General features: G+C 54.6%; 1 protein-coding gene and 1 pseudogene across 1 annotated transcript; one reads left to right on the top strand and one right to left on the bottom strand.

Moving 5' to 3' along the window:
• Positions 1–1,418: 1,418 nt before the first annotated feature.
• On the bottom strand, positions 1,419–2,779 carry LOC113961208 (annotated as a pseudogene).
• Positions 2,780–8,374: 5,595 nt separating this feature from the next.
• LOC113961209 (gastrula zinc finger protein XlCGF49.1-like) lies at positions 8,375–12,510 on the top strand. The gene is made up of 2 exons (XM_027671347.1): positions 8,375–8,389; positions 11,768–12,510. The coding sequence occupies exons 1-2, from the start codon at positions 8,375–8,377 to the stop codon at positions 12,500–12,502; spliced, it is 750 nt and encodes a 249-aa protein (XP_027527148.1). The 3' UTR covers positions 12,503–12,510.
• The last annotated feature ends 5,023 nt before the right edge of the window (positions 12,511–17,533 follow it).

Here is a 17,533-nt window from a genome sequence, read left to right on the forward strand (position 1 = left end):
AGAAGGGCTGAACTGTGGCTCTCAGGGAACCTAAGCAGAAGCTGGGAGGATGATGCAGGATACAGTGAATTAAGGAAACTCTTAAATCCAGAAATCCTCAGTGGATGGCTGATTGCTTGGATCATCTCTGCAGCAATCCCGGCAGCTACCGCAGCCACAGCTCCTGCTGCACTGGCCATTCAGTGCAGGCCGTGCCTGCAGTGCCAGTGTATGGGCACTGTGGCAGCACCAGGAGCAGGTGTTTCAGAATCTGTCTGCTTTCAATATTCCAAGTCCTCTGGAAGCGCATGGGACAAGCCTGAAGACAAGAAGCCCCGGTCCGGCCCTCTTGGCCGTGAACTCTGCGTGTCCAAACAAAACAGGGGCAGAGGTGGGACCAAGCGGAGTCACTCTGTACCTGCCCTGAGTTCATGGGAATCCAAAGGGAGGATGGACCTTGGCTGAGTGCTTGGAGAGAGAGAAGGTTGTTTCTCCAAGTGGAAATGCACTTGAACCAGCCTGCATGACCAGCCTGTGGTTTTCTCTGGTGGCTGAACACAGCCAGCACATGAGGCGAGGGGAATGTGTGGGATCAGGGCACTGCTTTGGGGCTATGCTGGGAATTCTGGTGGACTGAAAGACAAACAGTGGGTGCTGCTCATGAGAGAAGAGGAATAAAAGGGGACATGGAAAAGTGTCAGTGGACAAGTCCCGCAGTGGAACTCTGTGTGTGCAGCCTCATTTCTTCTTCAGTGCCCACAGGAGAGGGAGAAAAAAGTGGGGGTTGGGACCCCTAAACTGTTCAGAGGGAAATTGGGGATTGAGGGGAAAATGGGAAAGTGGAAGGAACAGGGAGAAGGGTGGAAAAGGGGGTGGTCTGGCAGGTCTGATGATCCCATGGGGACATGGGCACAGGGGAGTCGGGAAAGAGGGGGGACCCTGAGCTCCCAACTTCCTGTGGGGTGCTGGGGGCTGCTTGATCCAATCTCAGCCTTGGATCATGCCAACACTTTCAGTTTAGAGGAATTACAGAGGTGTGACTGAACCACTTTTGTCCCCCAGGCTTTAATGATGGCAAATCAGATCTAATGATAGAAAGGAATTATTTAGGGTTAAAAAAGATCAGACAAAAGATCTTCATCAGAATTATTTATTGCACAATAGAAACACTAAAACTACCAGTAAAACTACAGAATAAGATAGGACAGTGCTCTGCACTAATGCAATTGTGGAAGCAATGCTACTCAAGCTGGCACAAAAGCAATAATTCTTAATTAGAGATGGATGGAACTCCCCCAGACCAATGCTGGTGGGGAGATCTCTGCTCTCAATCTCCAGCAGTGACCTTGGGGGGGTCCCCAGCCGAAGCAGGAACCTCCACACACTCTACCAAGAAGGGTTCTGTTGGTGAAAGGGGACTGGCCCTTTGTGGCCGAAAAGGATGGACTGACAGTCACTGGACTCCAGGGGTTGCCTCACCATCAGGGGGTTCATTTGGGGTGGAAGCAGTGGCCAAAGCTCTTCCAGCAGTCGGGGCACTTGTAGGTTTCTCTTACTGGTGGGTCCGTTGGTGTCTGGTCAAGGCACCGCTCTGGGTGAAGCTTCTCCCACACTCCCCACACTTGTAGGGCCTCTCCCCAGTGTGGATGCGCTGGTGGGTGACGAGGGCGGAGTTCTGCTTGAAGCCCTTCCCGCAGTCGGTGCAGCGGAAGGGCCTCTCATCCGTGTGCGTCTGCTCATGCGTGAGGAGATTGGAGCTGGTCTGAAACCTCTTCCCACATTCCAAGCACTTGTAGGGCCGTTCCCCAGTGTGAATGAGCTGGTGGGCACAGAGGTGGGAGCTGTTCCTGAAGCTCTTCCCACACTCCCCACACTTGTAGGGCCTCTCCCCGGTGTGGACACGCTGGTGGGTGACGAGGTTGGATTTCCGGTTGAAGCTCTTCCCACAGTCGGTGCAGTGGAAGGGCCTCTCATCCGTGTGTGTCTGCTCATGCCTGAGGAGATGTGAGCTTTGCTGAAACCTCTTCCCACATTCCAAGCACCTATAGGGTCATTCCCCACTGTGGATGTGTTGGTGTTTGCGGAGTGTGGAGCTGTCACTGAAGCTCTTCCCACATTCCCCACATGTGTAGGGCAATTCACCAGTGTGCATGCGCTGGTGCTGGATCAGGGTGGAGCTCCAGCTGAAGCTCTTCCCACATTCCCCACACATGTTGGGACGTTCCCCGGTGTGGATGCGCTGGTGTTGGATCAGGGTGGAGCTCTTCCTGAAGCTCTTCCCACATTCCAAGCACTTGAAGGGCTTCTCCCTGCTGGGACGCTGCTCAGGGACCATCAGGTCACAGCCCTGCCTCAAGCTCTGGCCACCTTCCCAGCACAGGCTGGGTCTTTCCTCCTCAGAGCACCCTGGGCTGGCTTTGGAGCCCCTCCTGCGGGGGGATCTCTGGTCCTTTTCCTCCCCGCTGCCCTCCTGCACCGTGGAGCCCTTCAAAACGGCCTCTCCCACCAGGGCCTGCCGGGGGGATTTGTCCTCCGGGCTCTCTGTCCTCAGCTCGGGGCCTGGGGCAGGAAGCAAGAAGGACAGGGAGGGGATTTGCCTCCGGCCCACAGGGAAGGCCAAGGACATCCCCCCAACTCCGGCCCCGGCAGGACGGCGGCGGCAGCGGGGTTGTCCTGCAGCCGGGGGCCATGCTCGGCTGCCAGAGCCAGCACAACACCCGCCCAAAGGGCCACTGACTTCCTCCTCACCTGCCTGGGGGGCCCAAGGCATCTTCCTCTTCCTCGCAGCCTCCTCCTCCATCCGCCCAAGCTTTGGGAAGGACAAACCTGATGGGGGGAAAACAAGGGCTGAGTGCATTGGCTTGGGGGTTCCTCGTGCCCAAGTTCATCTCTAGAACTCACCGGGCATCCTGTGTCCATAAAAACCTCCAAAACACCAAGATTCTGCCCAGAAAAACCAAAATCACTGAGATTCAGGCAAAAAAACCCCTCAGAAATAGCGAGATGAACCTCCGCCCCTCAAAAGTCAAAAAGTTGAGATTTAGCAAAAACATACTCCAAAATATGAAGATTCAGCATTAAAAAATCTCTCCCAGAAGTTCCCCATCTCTAGTCTCTCCGCTCTGGGGTTCCGAGGCTTTCCCCTGTCAGGGATGCTGGGGGTCTCAGTTAGGGATGCTGGGAGTGTTGGGGGTCCCAAAAGTCCCTTCTCCTCTGACTCTCACCTTCGAGCTGCTGCGTTCTCAGACATTCCACATCTCCGCGTTCTCTACCTTCTTGTCCTGGGGATCCCAGGGGTCCCCAATGTCCAGGCTTCCCCTGCTTGGAAAGGGGGAAGGCGTCCCAAATATTCTGGGGGGAACATGGGGGGTCAGGACATACTCGGGCTGCCAGCACAGATTTCCCTGCAAAGACTGCAGGGAGTCAAGCTCTGGAGAGGAGATTGTGCCCCAGGGATGGGATTGCAGAGGCTCCCTCAGGTCCCCAGAACCAATCAGCAACCAGGAATAGACACAAAAGGCCCCGCCAAGATTTTGGGGGGAATGTCCTGTAGGGAGGGGACAGTGTCACCCCACCAGGGCAGGGCTGGCAAGTGGGAGGCTGCTCCAGGGCTCTGCAAGAGGCCTCGTGCTCTGCTCGGCCCCAGCACTGGCTGCTACCAACACCCCCGGCTGCCCTCGGGCCTGGGCAGCTCTGCTGCCACAGGCTGTGCCCTCACCGTGGCCCTGCAATGGCCCTGCCTGTCCCTCAACCGTGGCCCTGCCTGTGGCCCTGTCCCTTGGCTCTCTCCCTGCCAGCTGAGTGTGGGGCACACGGGCTGGGGGTCCCTCCCGCGCCCCCCGGGCAGCCGGCGTTGGCTGGGGGGATGTGAGGGCTGGGCCTGCTCAGCACAGCCCCGGCCTCGTGCCCAGCGCCTCTTTCCTGCCCCACACAAGAGCTTCCTGGCCCCCTCAGGGCTCCCCTGCTGCTGCCTCTGCTCCTGGCCCTGCCTTTGCTGCTCCCTTGGCTGGGGCAGTGGCTGCAGGGGGGGGATGGCAGCAGCTTCAGCTCCATGGCAGTTCCTGGGGGGAGCTCAGCCCGGGGGGGACGGGCAGGGACCTGATGGGGATGGACAGGGGCCCAGTGTCAGAGACTGAAACGGTTAATGATTTATGCATTCTAGGAGACTTTTGCAGGCTTTTGACTTTCACATTGTGCCTCTTGATAGGCAACTGGGCCCATCCCCCCCTCCAGTGCAGAAGATGTCAAGCCCCGAAAAGGCAGGAAGAGCTGAGTTTACCACGCCCTTCCGTGAACTCTGTGCTGAAACTTTGGGAGTTTTGTGGCTATGCCCCTCAACTCTGCCACAAGGCAGGAAAAATGTTGGCGGTTCATGGCATGGCCGGGGACACCACCCAATGAAAACAGCTCCCCACCTTGGGGGAGGGGCAAAAAAGCACGCTGAGGATATAGATATTGACTGGTGACTTTGGGGAGTATTTCTTTTCCTTCTCCCCCCACTGCCGGCGAATCAAGACCATTGCTTTCAGGATTGCCAGATCGCATCGCTGGATCCAGTGGGCGGTGACTATATAAGTTTTTACCACTCTCATCTTTTCTTTTTCTTTGCTCTCCCTTACTCTTACCCTGTCTTTCTCTCCCCTATGCATTTTTCTCCCTCCCCAAAAGGTTCGCCTTGTTATATGACAACACCCAAAATGCTACAAAACTGTTAAAATGAACCCTATCTATATATGTCTAAAATAAACCTTACCAATATATGTTTTCAGACACCAATTATTTAGTGTCGCTTCACTTTAATCCACCCCAAGGGAATTATTGATAAAAACCTGAGTTACCTCCCCTCCCCTTTTCCTGGGGTGGGTCGTAACACCCAGCAAGGACAGCCAGGGCCTGCAGGGGAAGGCACAGGGACAACCTGTCCCTCCACAGTGCCAGGGCTCTCCTCCTTCTTGCAGGCTCCGTGGCCAGGCAGAGTTTGTGTTCCTCAGCAGCACCTCTGCCTTGCACTTATTCTCAGGCTCACCTCAGGGACAGTTTTGGGCTCACCTCCGTGCCACTTCTCAGCCTCACCTCAGGGCCTGGGCTCAAGGACAGGAACCTGCAGGGAGGGGACATGATGTGCAAGCTGAGGGCTGCCTGCTTGCACTGGCCTCTGGGCTTCTTTCTCCTTCTACAACCAGCCCAGAACTCAGCCTGCTTTGCTAACACCACACATTTACAGACTAATCTTGCAGATATATAAGGACAGACATTTCTATCACCCTGTGGATAGGGTCCTTCTGCAGAGCCCTCCTGCCTTCCAGCACAGCAACACACCCCCAGCTTGGTGTCACCTGCACATTTGCTGATGAAATCCCTGGTTCTGCAGCAGCTGGAGATGCTCAAGGGGTAGCAGGACCAAGTCAGGGGCCTGGGGGGCTTTGGGGTCCAGGAGAGTCCTGGGGGTCATGGGGAGGGGCTTTGGGGATTGGGGAGACGAACCAGGACAGACCAGCACAGGCCAGTACCTCCTCCCTGTTCCCTGGATCTCTCCTGGAGCTGGGTCACCTTGTCCTGGGACACCTGAGCCCCCCCCAGTCCCCTCCCAGTACAGCCCAGTGCCCCCAGTACAGCCCACTGTGTTCCTGTCCCAGGGTGCCGGGTGATCCCTCTTTGGGGGGGGTTGGAAGGGATTTGAGGGGGGGTTGGGGGAGATTTGGGGCGATCTCGGGGGGGGGGTTGCATGGGGATTTGGGAGGCTTGGGTGGGCTTTGGGTGAATTTGGGGGAGTTAAAAGGGTCTTGGGGGCATTAGGGGGTCAAAAGTATCTGGGGGGAAGGGGATTAAATGAAAAAAAGGGGAGTTGGGGGACATTTAGGGGGGTTAATGGGGCCTAGAGGGGGACAGGAGGGGCTTCCCTATGAGCAGGTGAGTCCTGAGACCCCCCTCGTGTCCCCAAGACCCTCTTGGTGTCCCCAGTTCCCCCCTTGACACTCCCAATTCCACTGTCCCTAAACACCTCCCTACTGTCCCCACTCTCCCCAAATCCCATCCCTGATGTCCCCAACCCTCCATCTCACCCCAGGAGACCCCCTGGACACTCTGACCGAAAACACCCCCCCACACACTCACAGAAAGGCCAAAGGGCATCTGGGGACACGTTGGGGAAAGTTGGGGGACTTTGTGGGGCACTGGGTGATTACTGAGGGATACTGGGACACACTGGGGGGAACCAGGGGGCACTGGGAGGGACTGGGGAGTTACTGAGGGATTACCAGGACACACCTGGCGACATTGGCAGGTTACTGGGCCAGACTGGGGGTTACTGGGTGCTCACTGCAGGATCACTGGGCCATACTGGGGGGCAGTGGGAGGTCACTGGGACACACTGGCTGGTCACTGAGGGGGTTACTGGGCCATACTGAGGGTCGCTGGGATATACAGGGGGCACTGAGATCCCCTTACCCAGATGTGGTACATCTCCCCCCCGGATTTTTGGGGGCACCCACAGGATCCCTCACCTGAGGGGCTGGGGGAACCTCCTGAACACCACTGCTGGGCTTTAGGGGTTCCCCGAGCCCCCCTCCCTGTGGGGTCTCTGTGTGCTGAGTTTTGGGGGTCTCTGGGGTTCAGGGGGGAATTGGGATCCCCTTTCCCTGGGGTCGGTCCGCTGACACAGAAACCCCATAAAATCCCCTCAAACCCCCTGAAATCCCCTCAGAAATCCACCTCTGGACCCATCCAAACCTCTTTAAGGACCCCACAAATCCCCTCAGAGACCTCATCTCCCCACCCCAGGACCCCCTAAACCCTCACAGAGACCTGCAAAACCCACCTGGGACCCCCCAGAGCCTTTCAGGGACCTCAAAAACCTTCTCAGGGACCTTCAAAAGCGTCTGGGACTTCTGAAATCCCCCTAGAAACCCACAAAACTCCTTCAAAGACACCCCCCCGAACCCCCCAGGACCTCCCAATTCCCTCGGAGACTCCAAAACTCCCTCAGGGATTCCCAAACCCCTTCAGGGACCTTCAACCTCCTCCCTAAGTCCCCTCACGACACCAAACCCCCTCACAGACCCCCCAAAACCTCCTCAGGGACCCCGAAAAGCCCTTAAGGGACCCCAAAACCACAGAACAGCAGAAGAGCTTTCTGTAAAGGAAGGGAGCAAAGAATCTGAGAAGGAGAAGACCAAGGAAAATCTGAAGCAAAGCAATCAAATCATCCTGGCCCTTGCAGTTTTTCCTTCACCTTTTCCTCACTTTTCCTTTTTTAGGGTTCTTTTTTTGGTTGGGTGGTTTTGATTTTTTTTTTCCGAGGGACTTTCTCAGAAACCGATCCAACATCCGGGTTCCTGGGAGGCCCCCGGGCCCCGCAGCCCCCGAGAGGGTTCCAAGGCCCTGCGCTCTGACCCTGGGGAACCCCCGAACCCCCGCGCTAAACCCTCCCGAGCCCTCCAGCCTTTCCACCCACAGCCGCGCTCCCCGCAGCCCCCGAGGGGATCCCCAGAGCCCCGCTGTCGCCGCCCCCCGCCAGGTCTCACAAAGGGAGGCCCCGCCGCCATCACGGATTCTCGGCAGGCAACAGGGCACTCTGCGCGCGCGCCACCTTTACTGACCCACCCGCAGCCAATCAGCACGCGGCTACTTTAACTCCTACAATGCAGCGCGCAGAGCGGAGGGCGGGTAGGGGCTGTGTTCGCGCGCTGATTGGCTGCGGGGCGGGTCAGTACAGGCGGTGCGCGCGCAGAGCGAGCGCCATGTTGGCTGCCGGAAATCCGTGCTGGCGGCGGGGCGGTGAGAGCGGGGCTCTGGGGATCCCCTCGGGGGCTGCGGGGAGCGCGGCTGTGGGTTGGAGGGCTCGGGAGGGTTTAGCGGAGGAGTTCGGGGTTTCCTGACGAAGTTTTAGGGGTCCCTGCGGGGGTTCGGTGTCCTGATGAAATCACGGGGAAAGTTAAAGGTCCCTGAAGGCGTTTGGGAGTCTCTGAGGGCGGTTTGGTTTCTGAGGAGATTTCGGGGTGTCCCAGGTGGGCTTTGGGGGTCTGTGAGGAGGTTTGGGGTTACTGGGGGGCTTTGCGGGGACCTTTTAGGCGGTTTTGGGGTCTCTAGGGGGTTTAAGGGGTCCCAGACGGTTTTGAGGGTCCCTGAGGGGGATTGGGGGGCCCTTGAATGAGCTTGGGGGGTCCCCGGTGGGTTTTGTAGGTCACTGAGAGGGTTTAGGGGGTCCTGGGGAGCGATGAGGTCTCTGATGGGATTTGAGGGGACCTTGAGGAGGTTTTGACGTGTCGAGGGGTGGATTTCAGGGGTTTTGAGGGGATTTTGGGGGTCCCCCTAAAGCCCAGTAGTGGGTTCCTGGGGGTCCCCCAGCCCCCACGGGAGGGGTCCTAGTGATGCCCCCCAAAATCCGGGGAGAGAGATGTACCACATCTGGGTAAGGGGATCTGAGTGCCCCCAGTATGTCCCAGTGACCTCCCAGTGGCCCTCAGTATGGCCCAGTACCCCCTCCGTAACCATCCAGTGTGTCCCAGTGACCTCCCACTGCCCCCCAGTATGGCCCAGTGATCCTCCAGTGAGCACCCAGTAACCCCCAGTATGGCCCAGTAACCTCCCGGTGTCCCCCCGTGTGTCCTGGTAATCCCCCAGTAACTCCCCAGTTCTCAGCCAGTGCCCCCCAGTGTGCCCCAGTTCACCTCCAGGCCCTCCCAGTGTCCCTCAGTAACTCCCCAGTCCGTCCCAGTGCCCCCTGGTTCCCCCAGTGTGTCCCAGTATCCCCCAGTAATCCCCCAGTGCCCCTCAAAGCCCCCCAACTGTCCCCAAGGTGTCCCCAGATGCCCCTTGGCCTTTCTGTGAGTGGTGTTGGGGGGGGGGGGCTTTTTGTGGTCAGAGGGTCCAGAGGGGGCTCCTGGACTGAGATGGAGGATTGGGGACATCAGGGATGGTGTTTGGGGACAGTGGGGATAGTGGCGAGGGTCTTCGGGACACCAGGGGGGTCTCAGGACTCACCTGCTCTTGGTGCAGCCCCTTCTCTCCCCCCCAGGCCCCTTTAATCCCCCCTCCAAATGTCCCCTAACCTTGATTTTCCCTTTAATCTCCTCCCCCTCCAGATCCCTTTGATGTCCCAATGCCCCCAAAACCTGTTTTAACTCCCCCAAATGCACCCAACCTCCCCCAAACCCCCTTGCAACCCCCCCAGATCCCTTCAAATCTCCCCCAGCCCCCCCTCAAATATCTTCCAACCCCCCCCAAGAGGGATCACCCGGCACCCTGGGACAGGAACACAGTGGGCTGTACTGGGGGCACTAGGCTGTACTGGGAGGGCACTGGGGGGGGCTCAGGTGTCTCACAACAAGGTGGCCCAGCTCCAGGAGAGATCTGGGGAGCAGTGAGGAGGTACTGGTCTGTGCTGGTCTGTACCCCCAATCCCCAAAGCCCCTCCCCATGACCCCCAGGACCCTCCTGGACCCCAAAGCCCCCCAGGCACCCCCAGCGCCCTGACTTGGTCCTGCTGCCCCTTCAGCATCTGCAGCTCCTGCAGAACCAGGCATTTCTTTGCTCCCCACAGGGTGGTTCCCACCCCCAGAATGGAATCTGGAGGCAGCAGGATGTGCACAGTGCTCCCATTTCCTACAGTGCAAAGGGGCTGCAGGGAATGATTCCCCTGCCCTTGCAAATCTGCCAAAACCTGCAGGGCGCAGAAGTGGGAGCTTCAGGAATTTGCTGGCCTTGGGAGTGGAGCTAACAGGGTATTGAGAGGAACATATCCCTCAAATACAATCTCTCTGCATACACAATATCTATCTGCACACACTGATAAAGCAATAATCAGATATATTCTGTATCATATCTATGGCACATATTCTATAGAATCCATCCTTAGCTATTGTATAATACATCTGTAGGATATTCCAAATAATAAGCAATAATAAGGCAAGTGTTCTCCCTAGGGACACACACTTCAGAAGGGAACTTGCACTTGACCCCCCGCCTTCACCTTTGAGCCCCCCGGTGCCACAGAGGGGGACAGAGCTCCTGTGGAACATTCTATTCCATTGTCACAGAGCAAGGAATGAACCCAAACTATTGCCTGGGTTTGTTCCCTGGGGGTCTCTGCAGCAGCAAGCCCAGCACCACACTGACTGCTCTGGGCTGTGCAGGCATTTGTGCTTCTGCCTGTCTCACACACACACACAAAAGTCTGGTGTAGTGCTGCCCTCAGGAAACCCCCCCAACCTTGAGTCCCCATCGTGTAGTCGTGAAAGAAGTTGCCAGTGAATTTGCCAGAAAGCATAAAAAATAGAAGAGCACACAGTTATACACAAATACAGGTAATTACTGTTCTGACCACACATTCCAGATTAATTTGGTGCAGTGATAATAAAAATCACAAATCCACATAACGCTGTGCAAGAGAACCCAGATTGACCAAGTGAAGTCCTACATTAACAGAGATAAATTCGAGAAGGTCAGCAGTGCACTGTTTTACTCCTGCTAACACTTGTGGACAGTCTGACACTGACTTCATGTACAGGATGGACGTCCCTGTGCCCCTGGGGCTGCCAGTGCCATGGTGGGCAGCAGGAACCACAGAGGATGGTGCCAGTGAGGCGAAGAGCCACAGCCACAGATTGGCTTCTGTGTCTGGGCCAGCAGAATGGATTCTGTCATTCCATTGGCACAGCCCGTTGCAGCTCAACAATTTCAGTGTCTGACTGCCCAGGATTCTCTCACACTGAACTTCACAGACCAGCCTTTGGCACTGGTAGGCAAAAAGTTGCCTTTAATCCTTGCAAACATGGAAACCGCACATCCCAGGATATTGGCACAGCACAGCAGAGGAGTCCAGTTGTCAGAAATGATGGCAGGGGAGAAGAAGTGGAATGAGGAAGGATTTGCAAACCAAAGCACAGGGGTAATGATGCAGGCCTGAAGTCCAGTGATTTCATATTTATTCTCTACACCGAAACTAGGAAGAAAAAAATTGAGTTTTAAGGGACACTACATTAATACAGCTTTTGATTAATATATAACAATTAAATCAGGTGCTCATGAAATGACCTCACTCTCCTCATCCTACCATCCTACCAATTACACATCTTATTTTTGGTTTAATCTTCATAATTTGGTGTATATTTTGGCTGAACCTTAACTTTTTTCAGTTTTGGGGGGAGGGTTCATCTCTCTTTTTTTGAGGTTTTTTTTGCCTGAATCTCGTGGGTTTGGGTTTCTCTGGGCTGAATCTTGGTGTTTTGGAGGTTTTTATGGCCACAGGATGCCCGGTGAGTTCTAGAGATGGACTTGGGCAGGAGGAACCTCCAAGCCAACGTGCTCAGCCCTTGTTTTTCTCCCCCATCAGGATTTGTCCTTCCCAAAGCTTGGGCAGATGGAGGAGGAGTCTGCGAGGAAGAGGAAGATGCCGCGGGCCCCCCAGGCAGGTGAGGAGGAAGTCAGTGGCCCTTTGGGCGGGTGTTGTGCTGGCTCTGGCAGCCGAGCATGGCCCCCGGCTGCAGGACAACCCCGCTGCCGCCGCCGTCCTGCCAGGGCCGGAGTTGGGGGGATGTCCTTGGCCTTCCCTGTGGGCCGGAGGCAAATCCCCTCCCTGTCCTTCTTGCTTCCTGCCCCAGGCCCCGAGCTGAGGATGGAGAGCCCGGAGGACAAATCCCCCCGTGAGACCCTGGTGGGGGAAGCCGTTTTGAAGGGCTCCACGGTGCAGGAAGGCAGCGGGGAGGAAAAGGGCCAGAGATCCCCCCACAGGAGGGGCTTCAAAGCCAGCCCAGGGTGCTCTGAGGAGGAAAGACCCAGCCTGTGCCAGGAAGGCCGCCGGAGCTTGAACCAGAGCTCTGACCTGGTGGTCCCTGAGCAGCCTCCCAGCAGGGAGAAGCCCTTCGAGTGCTTGGAATGTGGGAAGAGCTTCAGGAAGAGCTTCAACCTTCTCACCCACCAGCATATCCACACTGGGGAACGGCCCTACCCGTGTGGGGAATGTGGGAAGAGCTTCAGGCAGAGCTCCAACCTCCGCGCCCACCAGCGCATCCACACTAGGGAATGGCCCTACCCGTGTAGGGAATGTGGGAAGAGCTTCAGGGACAGCTCCCACCTGATCCAACACCAGCATATCCACACCGGGGAACGGCCCTACACCTGTAGAGAATGTGGGAAGAGCTTCAGCCAGAGTTCCACCCTCCTCCAACACCATGGTGTGCACACTGGGGAACGGCCCTTCACATGTGGGGAATGTGGGAAGAGCTTCAGTTACAGCTCCAGCCTCCACATCCACCGACGCATCCACACTGGGGAACGGCCCTACAAGTGCTTGGAATGTGGGAAGAGGTTTCTGACCAGCTCAGATCTCCTCAGGCATGAGCAGACGCACATGGATGAGAGGCCCTTCCGCTGCACTGACTGCGGGAAGGGCTTCAACCGGAACTCCCACCTCATCACCCACCGTCGCATCCACACCGGGGAGAGGCCCTACAAGTGTGGGGAGTGTGGAAAGAGCTTCACTGACAGGTCTACCTTGACCAGACACCAACGGACCCACCAGTAAGGGAAGCCCTCGAGTGCCTCAACTGCGGGAAGAGCTTCGGCCGCTGCTCCAACTCCATCAGCCATTGGAGGACTCCCACTGGATGATCCACAGGGACCCATATTGGGCACAGACCTGATGACCCACAGTCCAGGTGATCCATGCTGGGCACAGACCTGGTGACCCACGGTCCAGGTGATCCATCCTGGGCAGTGGATTGGGTCTGGATGGCCATGTTTTGGTAGCAGGGGGGCTCCAGGGGTGGGTTCTGTGAGCAGCTGCCAGAAGCTTCCCCCGTGTCCAGCCCCTGTCCTGGCCCCCCTGATAGCGAGGGTGACCCAGGGCCTATTTAATCCAGGCCTTGGGCAGATTAGGGTGAAAGGACAGTGAATAATCAGTGTTTATAGATATATATATGTAGTGTTTAGTTTAGAACAGTTTGGTTGGCATGTAAAGCAGGTTTGGAGCCATTTTGGTTCCTGTCTATAGTGATATGAAAGCATAAAAATAACATTTAAGAAAATGTAGAAGGTAAAAGAAAGAAAATATCAGAGTAGAAAGATGCAGAGCCCCCTCCCCCCCGAGGATAGTTTATCTATATACATATATATATATATGTATATGTTGGGTTTAGTCTAGAACAATTTTTTTTCCATGTAAAGTAGGTTTGGAGCAGTTTTGGCTCCTGTCTATAGTGATACAAAACCATAAAAATAACACTTCCCCTCTCTGGCTCCAAGCCCAGCCTGTCCCCTCCAGGGGTGGGTGTTCCCCCCTCTGCCCCAGGCAGTTCTGTTGCCCTTGGGCAGCAAAGCCCCCACTGCTTCTGCAGCTGGAGAGTGTTGGAGCCATGGACCATTAACATTCCAGTCTCTCCCAGCTCTGCATCTGAAAAGTCAAGAGGGATCAATCTGTCACCTCAAAGTGGATCAATCCCATTGAAAATGGCTCGATCCCATTCCAAAACTCCTCTGTTTCTTATTTTCCCTATGTAATTCTGGAGCAGCCGGTGCCACCCCTCAGCTCTCTGCAGGCTGAGGCTTGGCCTTGCCCTTTTGCCTTTGCTGGATTTCTTCATCAGATATTTCTCTCTCCCTGAAAAGAAAAATATGGAAGGATTTCGATAATCTGGGCATCTTTAGACCATCTGGACAAATTACAGTTTGCAGTTTTGGAACAGCTCAGCCAGAACGTTTTCCATGTTTGATCATTGGTTCCCATCTCTCCCAGGAGGGAGGACACTGAACTCTTCCACAGAAACAGAAAACTAGTTTTCTGCACCAGCCTCGGGGAAAGTTGAATGGTAGAGTGGACTGTTCCAAACCACCTTGAAAGCAATGGGCAGTGGGACCTTCAAACCTTGGGATGTGCATTTAGCAAAAGCCACCTAGTTAGTTAATCCTGTAAGCTCAAGAGAGAAAACTCCAGGCCAATTCAGTGTCTAAGATCAGCTAAAAAGAGCAGGTCCTTTAACCAGGCCCACAGGCCCAGGGGAACACACACGATGCATGCCCTCCCAGCCAATGGTTCTACAGTTTTAGAAGATGGTCCCTCCAATGCCAGAACTCTCCACCCCCTGGTTCTGCCCAGTTCTGCCCCCCAACACGCCCCTTGGGGAATTGGATTTGGGGTCTTTGGGACCCCTTCTTCCTCATCTTTATCTTCTTCAGAGCACGTACAGTCCTTGGAGCGCCTCCAAAGTTCTGGGCTTGAAGGTTGCTTGGTCTCTTGTGGGATCTTGTTGTCCAGGCCTAGGGTGTGATGTTGTTCAATAGAGGTGTTTTTCTACAGTTCTACCTTGAAAAGAAGTCTAAACATGCTAAAGGCATTTAGAAAGTTTGATATCAAATGGGGTCATAGGGTTGGGTCTGTGTAAAGTACTGTGCTAAAGGGTAGCATATAATACAGCTACATTAACATCTACATTTACCACACAATTACTTTTAAAATCTAAAAAAAAAAAAATCCAGAAAGCTTTAAGGCATCACACAAACCTAGTTAAGTAACTCTACCAGTTGAATTGGTAGAGTTACCCAAAAAGAACCTCTATGTACCATTGAGGGGGATAAAATCCCTGTGGTCTATAGGAGGAAGTGTAGGAAGGTGCCAGCCAGGTGGGGCAGCCGGGGGGATGACGACAGCCTGCAGGGAAAGGGGCAGGGCATGGACACCGTAGGACAGCCTGGGCTGGAGAGGAGAGAGGGATGGGGAGAAGCTGAAAGGCCCTGCCAGAGCCCCCTTCTGCAGGCCTTTGGCCATGGCTGCTGTCTGTGCCCCTGATGCCAGGAGGAGACAAGTGGCCCTTGCAGCCCTGGGGCCTCATGGCCTCCTTGTCCCTGCTCAGCAGCCTGGCAGGTGCCACCCCATGGTCCTGCCCTTGGCATTGCACATCCCACATCCCAGTGCCCCAGCAAGAGCCCTGAGGAATGAGGCAGGGACAGGATCTGCCTTCCCAGAGGCTGAGGGTCAGGGCTTGGCCTGTTGGATTAAGGAAACAAGTCAATGTTTTTTCAGCATCAGAGCCACCTTTCCCTTGCTTGTCCATCCTTGTCATCACTGTCTGCAGTTTTCTGCTCTAACTGGAACCTGGGGACACGTTCTCAGTTGTGTCCCACAGTGAGACTCATTAGCACTGCAAGAAACTTTAGTGTTTCAATCTCACTTTGACTTCTTGAAAAAGTTGTTTGAACTTCCTCTCAGGGACTGAGTCTCATGTAAACAATGACAACCCCCCCCCCCCGAGGGTCATGAAATGCCTTTTTCTGTTGTTGTGCTGCTGAGCTGGGCCGGGCTCCTGGCGCACAGGGAGCTCCTGGCAAGCAAGAAGAGCTTTAAAGAGACAGCTCTGCTGGTGAGCAGCTCCTCTGCACAGCCCAGCAGGGCTGAGGGCACTGCCTGCAGCACCCAGGGCAGGGGAGTGAGGCAGAGAGAAGTTAAAGGCTGTCAGACGTAGAAAGATGCTGCGAGCTCACTGGGGGAGAATTTTTATAGACCTTGGCACAGGAAGTCTGTTCATGCAGGGCAATGGGACTGCAGCTTTTGGAGGCATCTGGTAAAGCACTGCCCACCAACTACCGATTCCCTAAGTGCAACTCTGAGAGTATCTGTAGTGTAGAGGAGGAGGACATGCTCGGAGCTTCAGCTCCCTCCCAGAATATTTCCAAGACAATAATTTTTATAAAGTTAAAGAAATTTCCTGAGATTGTGCTTCCAGTTTCCTACTCTTGAGGAATGGGAGGAATAAATCATTAAGAAAGTATTAGTTTTGACAAGTCCCTGAGACATGTGAACTGCGAGTGCTCAGTAGGTCTGTCTGAGCTTCCTAATGTGCTTTCAGCCACTGCTCTGCCGGTGGGCAGCACCAGCATCACCTCTGCTAGGCCCATCAGGACTAGTCTGAGCTGTCCTTTTTGCACCTGCAAATGGAATATGACCCCTACCAGTGCAGCCTGTGGTGCTGGGGAAGGAGCTGAGTCCCCTTAAATCAAATGCCATCATAAGGACATTTGGCTGTCTCCCTGAGGTTTCCTTCCAAACTGTGAATTCCCCACCAGGTTGGAAACCTGTCTCTAAACATCTCCTTGTTATGTGAAACCCCTGTACAGAAGCAGAGTGATGCTATGACAGTGAAAATGCTGTTCACTAGGGACCCAGCACTGGAGCTGAAGGAAGATCTCCTAGGAAATCAAAAGGCAGTCTGTGTGTGACATGGGGAGTGTCTGTAGAATACAGATTTGACTTTGTTTAGATAAGTCCACGCTAACTGGCCTCTTACTGTCTTCTTCTCCTGTGTTGGAAACAAATACCCAGAGGCAGTAAATGTCTAACAGGAGCTCCATGCCCCAGTTCCTCCTCCTGGCATTTGCAGACAGGCGGGAGCTGCAGCTCCTGCACTTCTGGCTCTTCCTGGGCATCTCTCTGGCTGCCCTCCTGGCCAACAGCCTCATCCTCAGCGCCGTAGCCTGTGACCACCACCTGCACACCCCTATGGGCTTCTTCCTGCTCAACCTCTCCCTCACAGACCTGGGCTGCATCTGCACCACTGTCCCCAAAGCCATGCACAATTCCCTCTGGGAGACCACAACCATCTCCTACATGGGATGTGTTACACAGGCCTTCCGCTTGTCGTCTTTCTTGAAGCAGAGTTTTCCCTCCTCACCATCATGTGCTACGACCGCTACGTTGCCATCTGCAAACCCCTGCACTACGGGACCCTCCTGGGCAGCAGAGCTTGTGCCCACATGGCAGCAGCTGCCTGGGCCACTGGCTTTCTCTATTCTCTGCTGCACACAGCCAATACATTTTCCCTGCCCCTGTGCCAGGGCAATGCCCTGGGCCAGTTCTTCTGTGAACTCCCACACATCCTCAAGCTCTCCTGCTCACACTCAGGCTACCTCAGGGAAATAGGGCTTACTATGGTTATTGCCTGTTTAATGTTTGGTTGTTTTGTTTTCATTGTTATCTCCTATGTGCAGATCTTCAGGGCTGTGCTGAGGATCCCCTCTGAGCAGGGATGGCACAAAGCCTTTTCCACCTGCCTCCCTCACCTGGCTGTGGTCTCTCTGTTTATCAGCACCTCATTCTTTGCCTACTTGAAGACCCCCTCCATCTCCTCCCCATCCCTGGATCTTATTGTGTCACTTATGTACTCGGTGGTTCCTCCAGCACTGAACCCCTTCATCTACAGCCTCAGGAACCAGGAGCTCAAGGATGCCCTGAGGAAACTGATAACTGGGTTTTTTTCAGAAGCAATAAACTCTCCTTCTTCTGCATGTTATGTACCCCATTAAAGGCCAATCCTGTTATGGACTTCACTAAAGACCCATCATATCTTCTCTATCTTTTACTCCTGGTAGGGTTGTTATTTTTGTGAGAATTTGTTCACACCAAAAAATCTTTATATCTGTAAATATATATATAAAAATATATACATATATTTATATATATAGAAACACCATTTTCAATTCAGTGTTTGCCTTCCTAGCCTTGCCCACAGGCTGTACAAATTGGCAATTATACTCACTATCTGCTTAAGTACCAAATAAAGAACTC

The sequence above is a fragment of the Neopelma chrysocephalum genome, unplaced genomic scaffold (assembly GCF_003984885.1).
Source record: "Neopelma chrysocephalum unplaced genomic scaffold, ASM398488v2 Primary Assembly neopelma1_97089, whole genome shotgun sequence".
Classification (NCBI taxonomy): domain Eukaryota; kingdom Metazoa; phylum Chordata; class Aves; order Passeriformes; family Pipridae; genus Neopelma; species Neopelma chrysocephalum.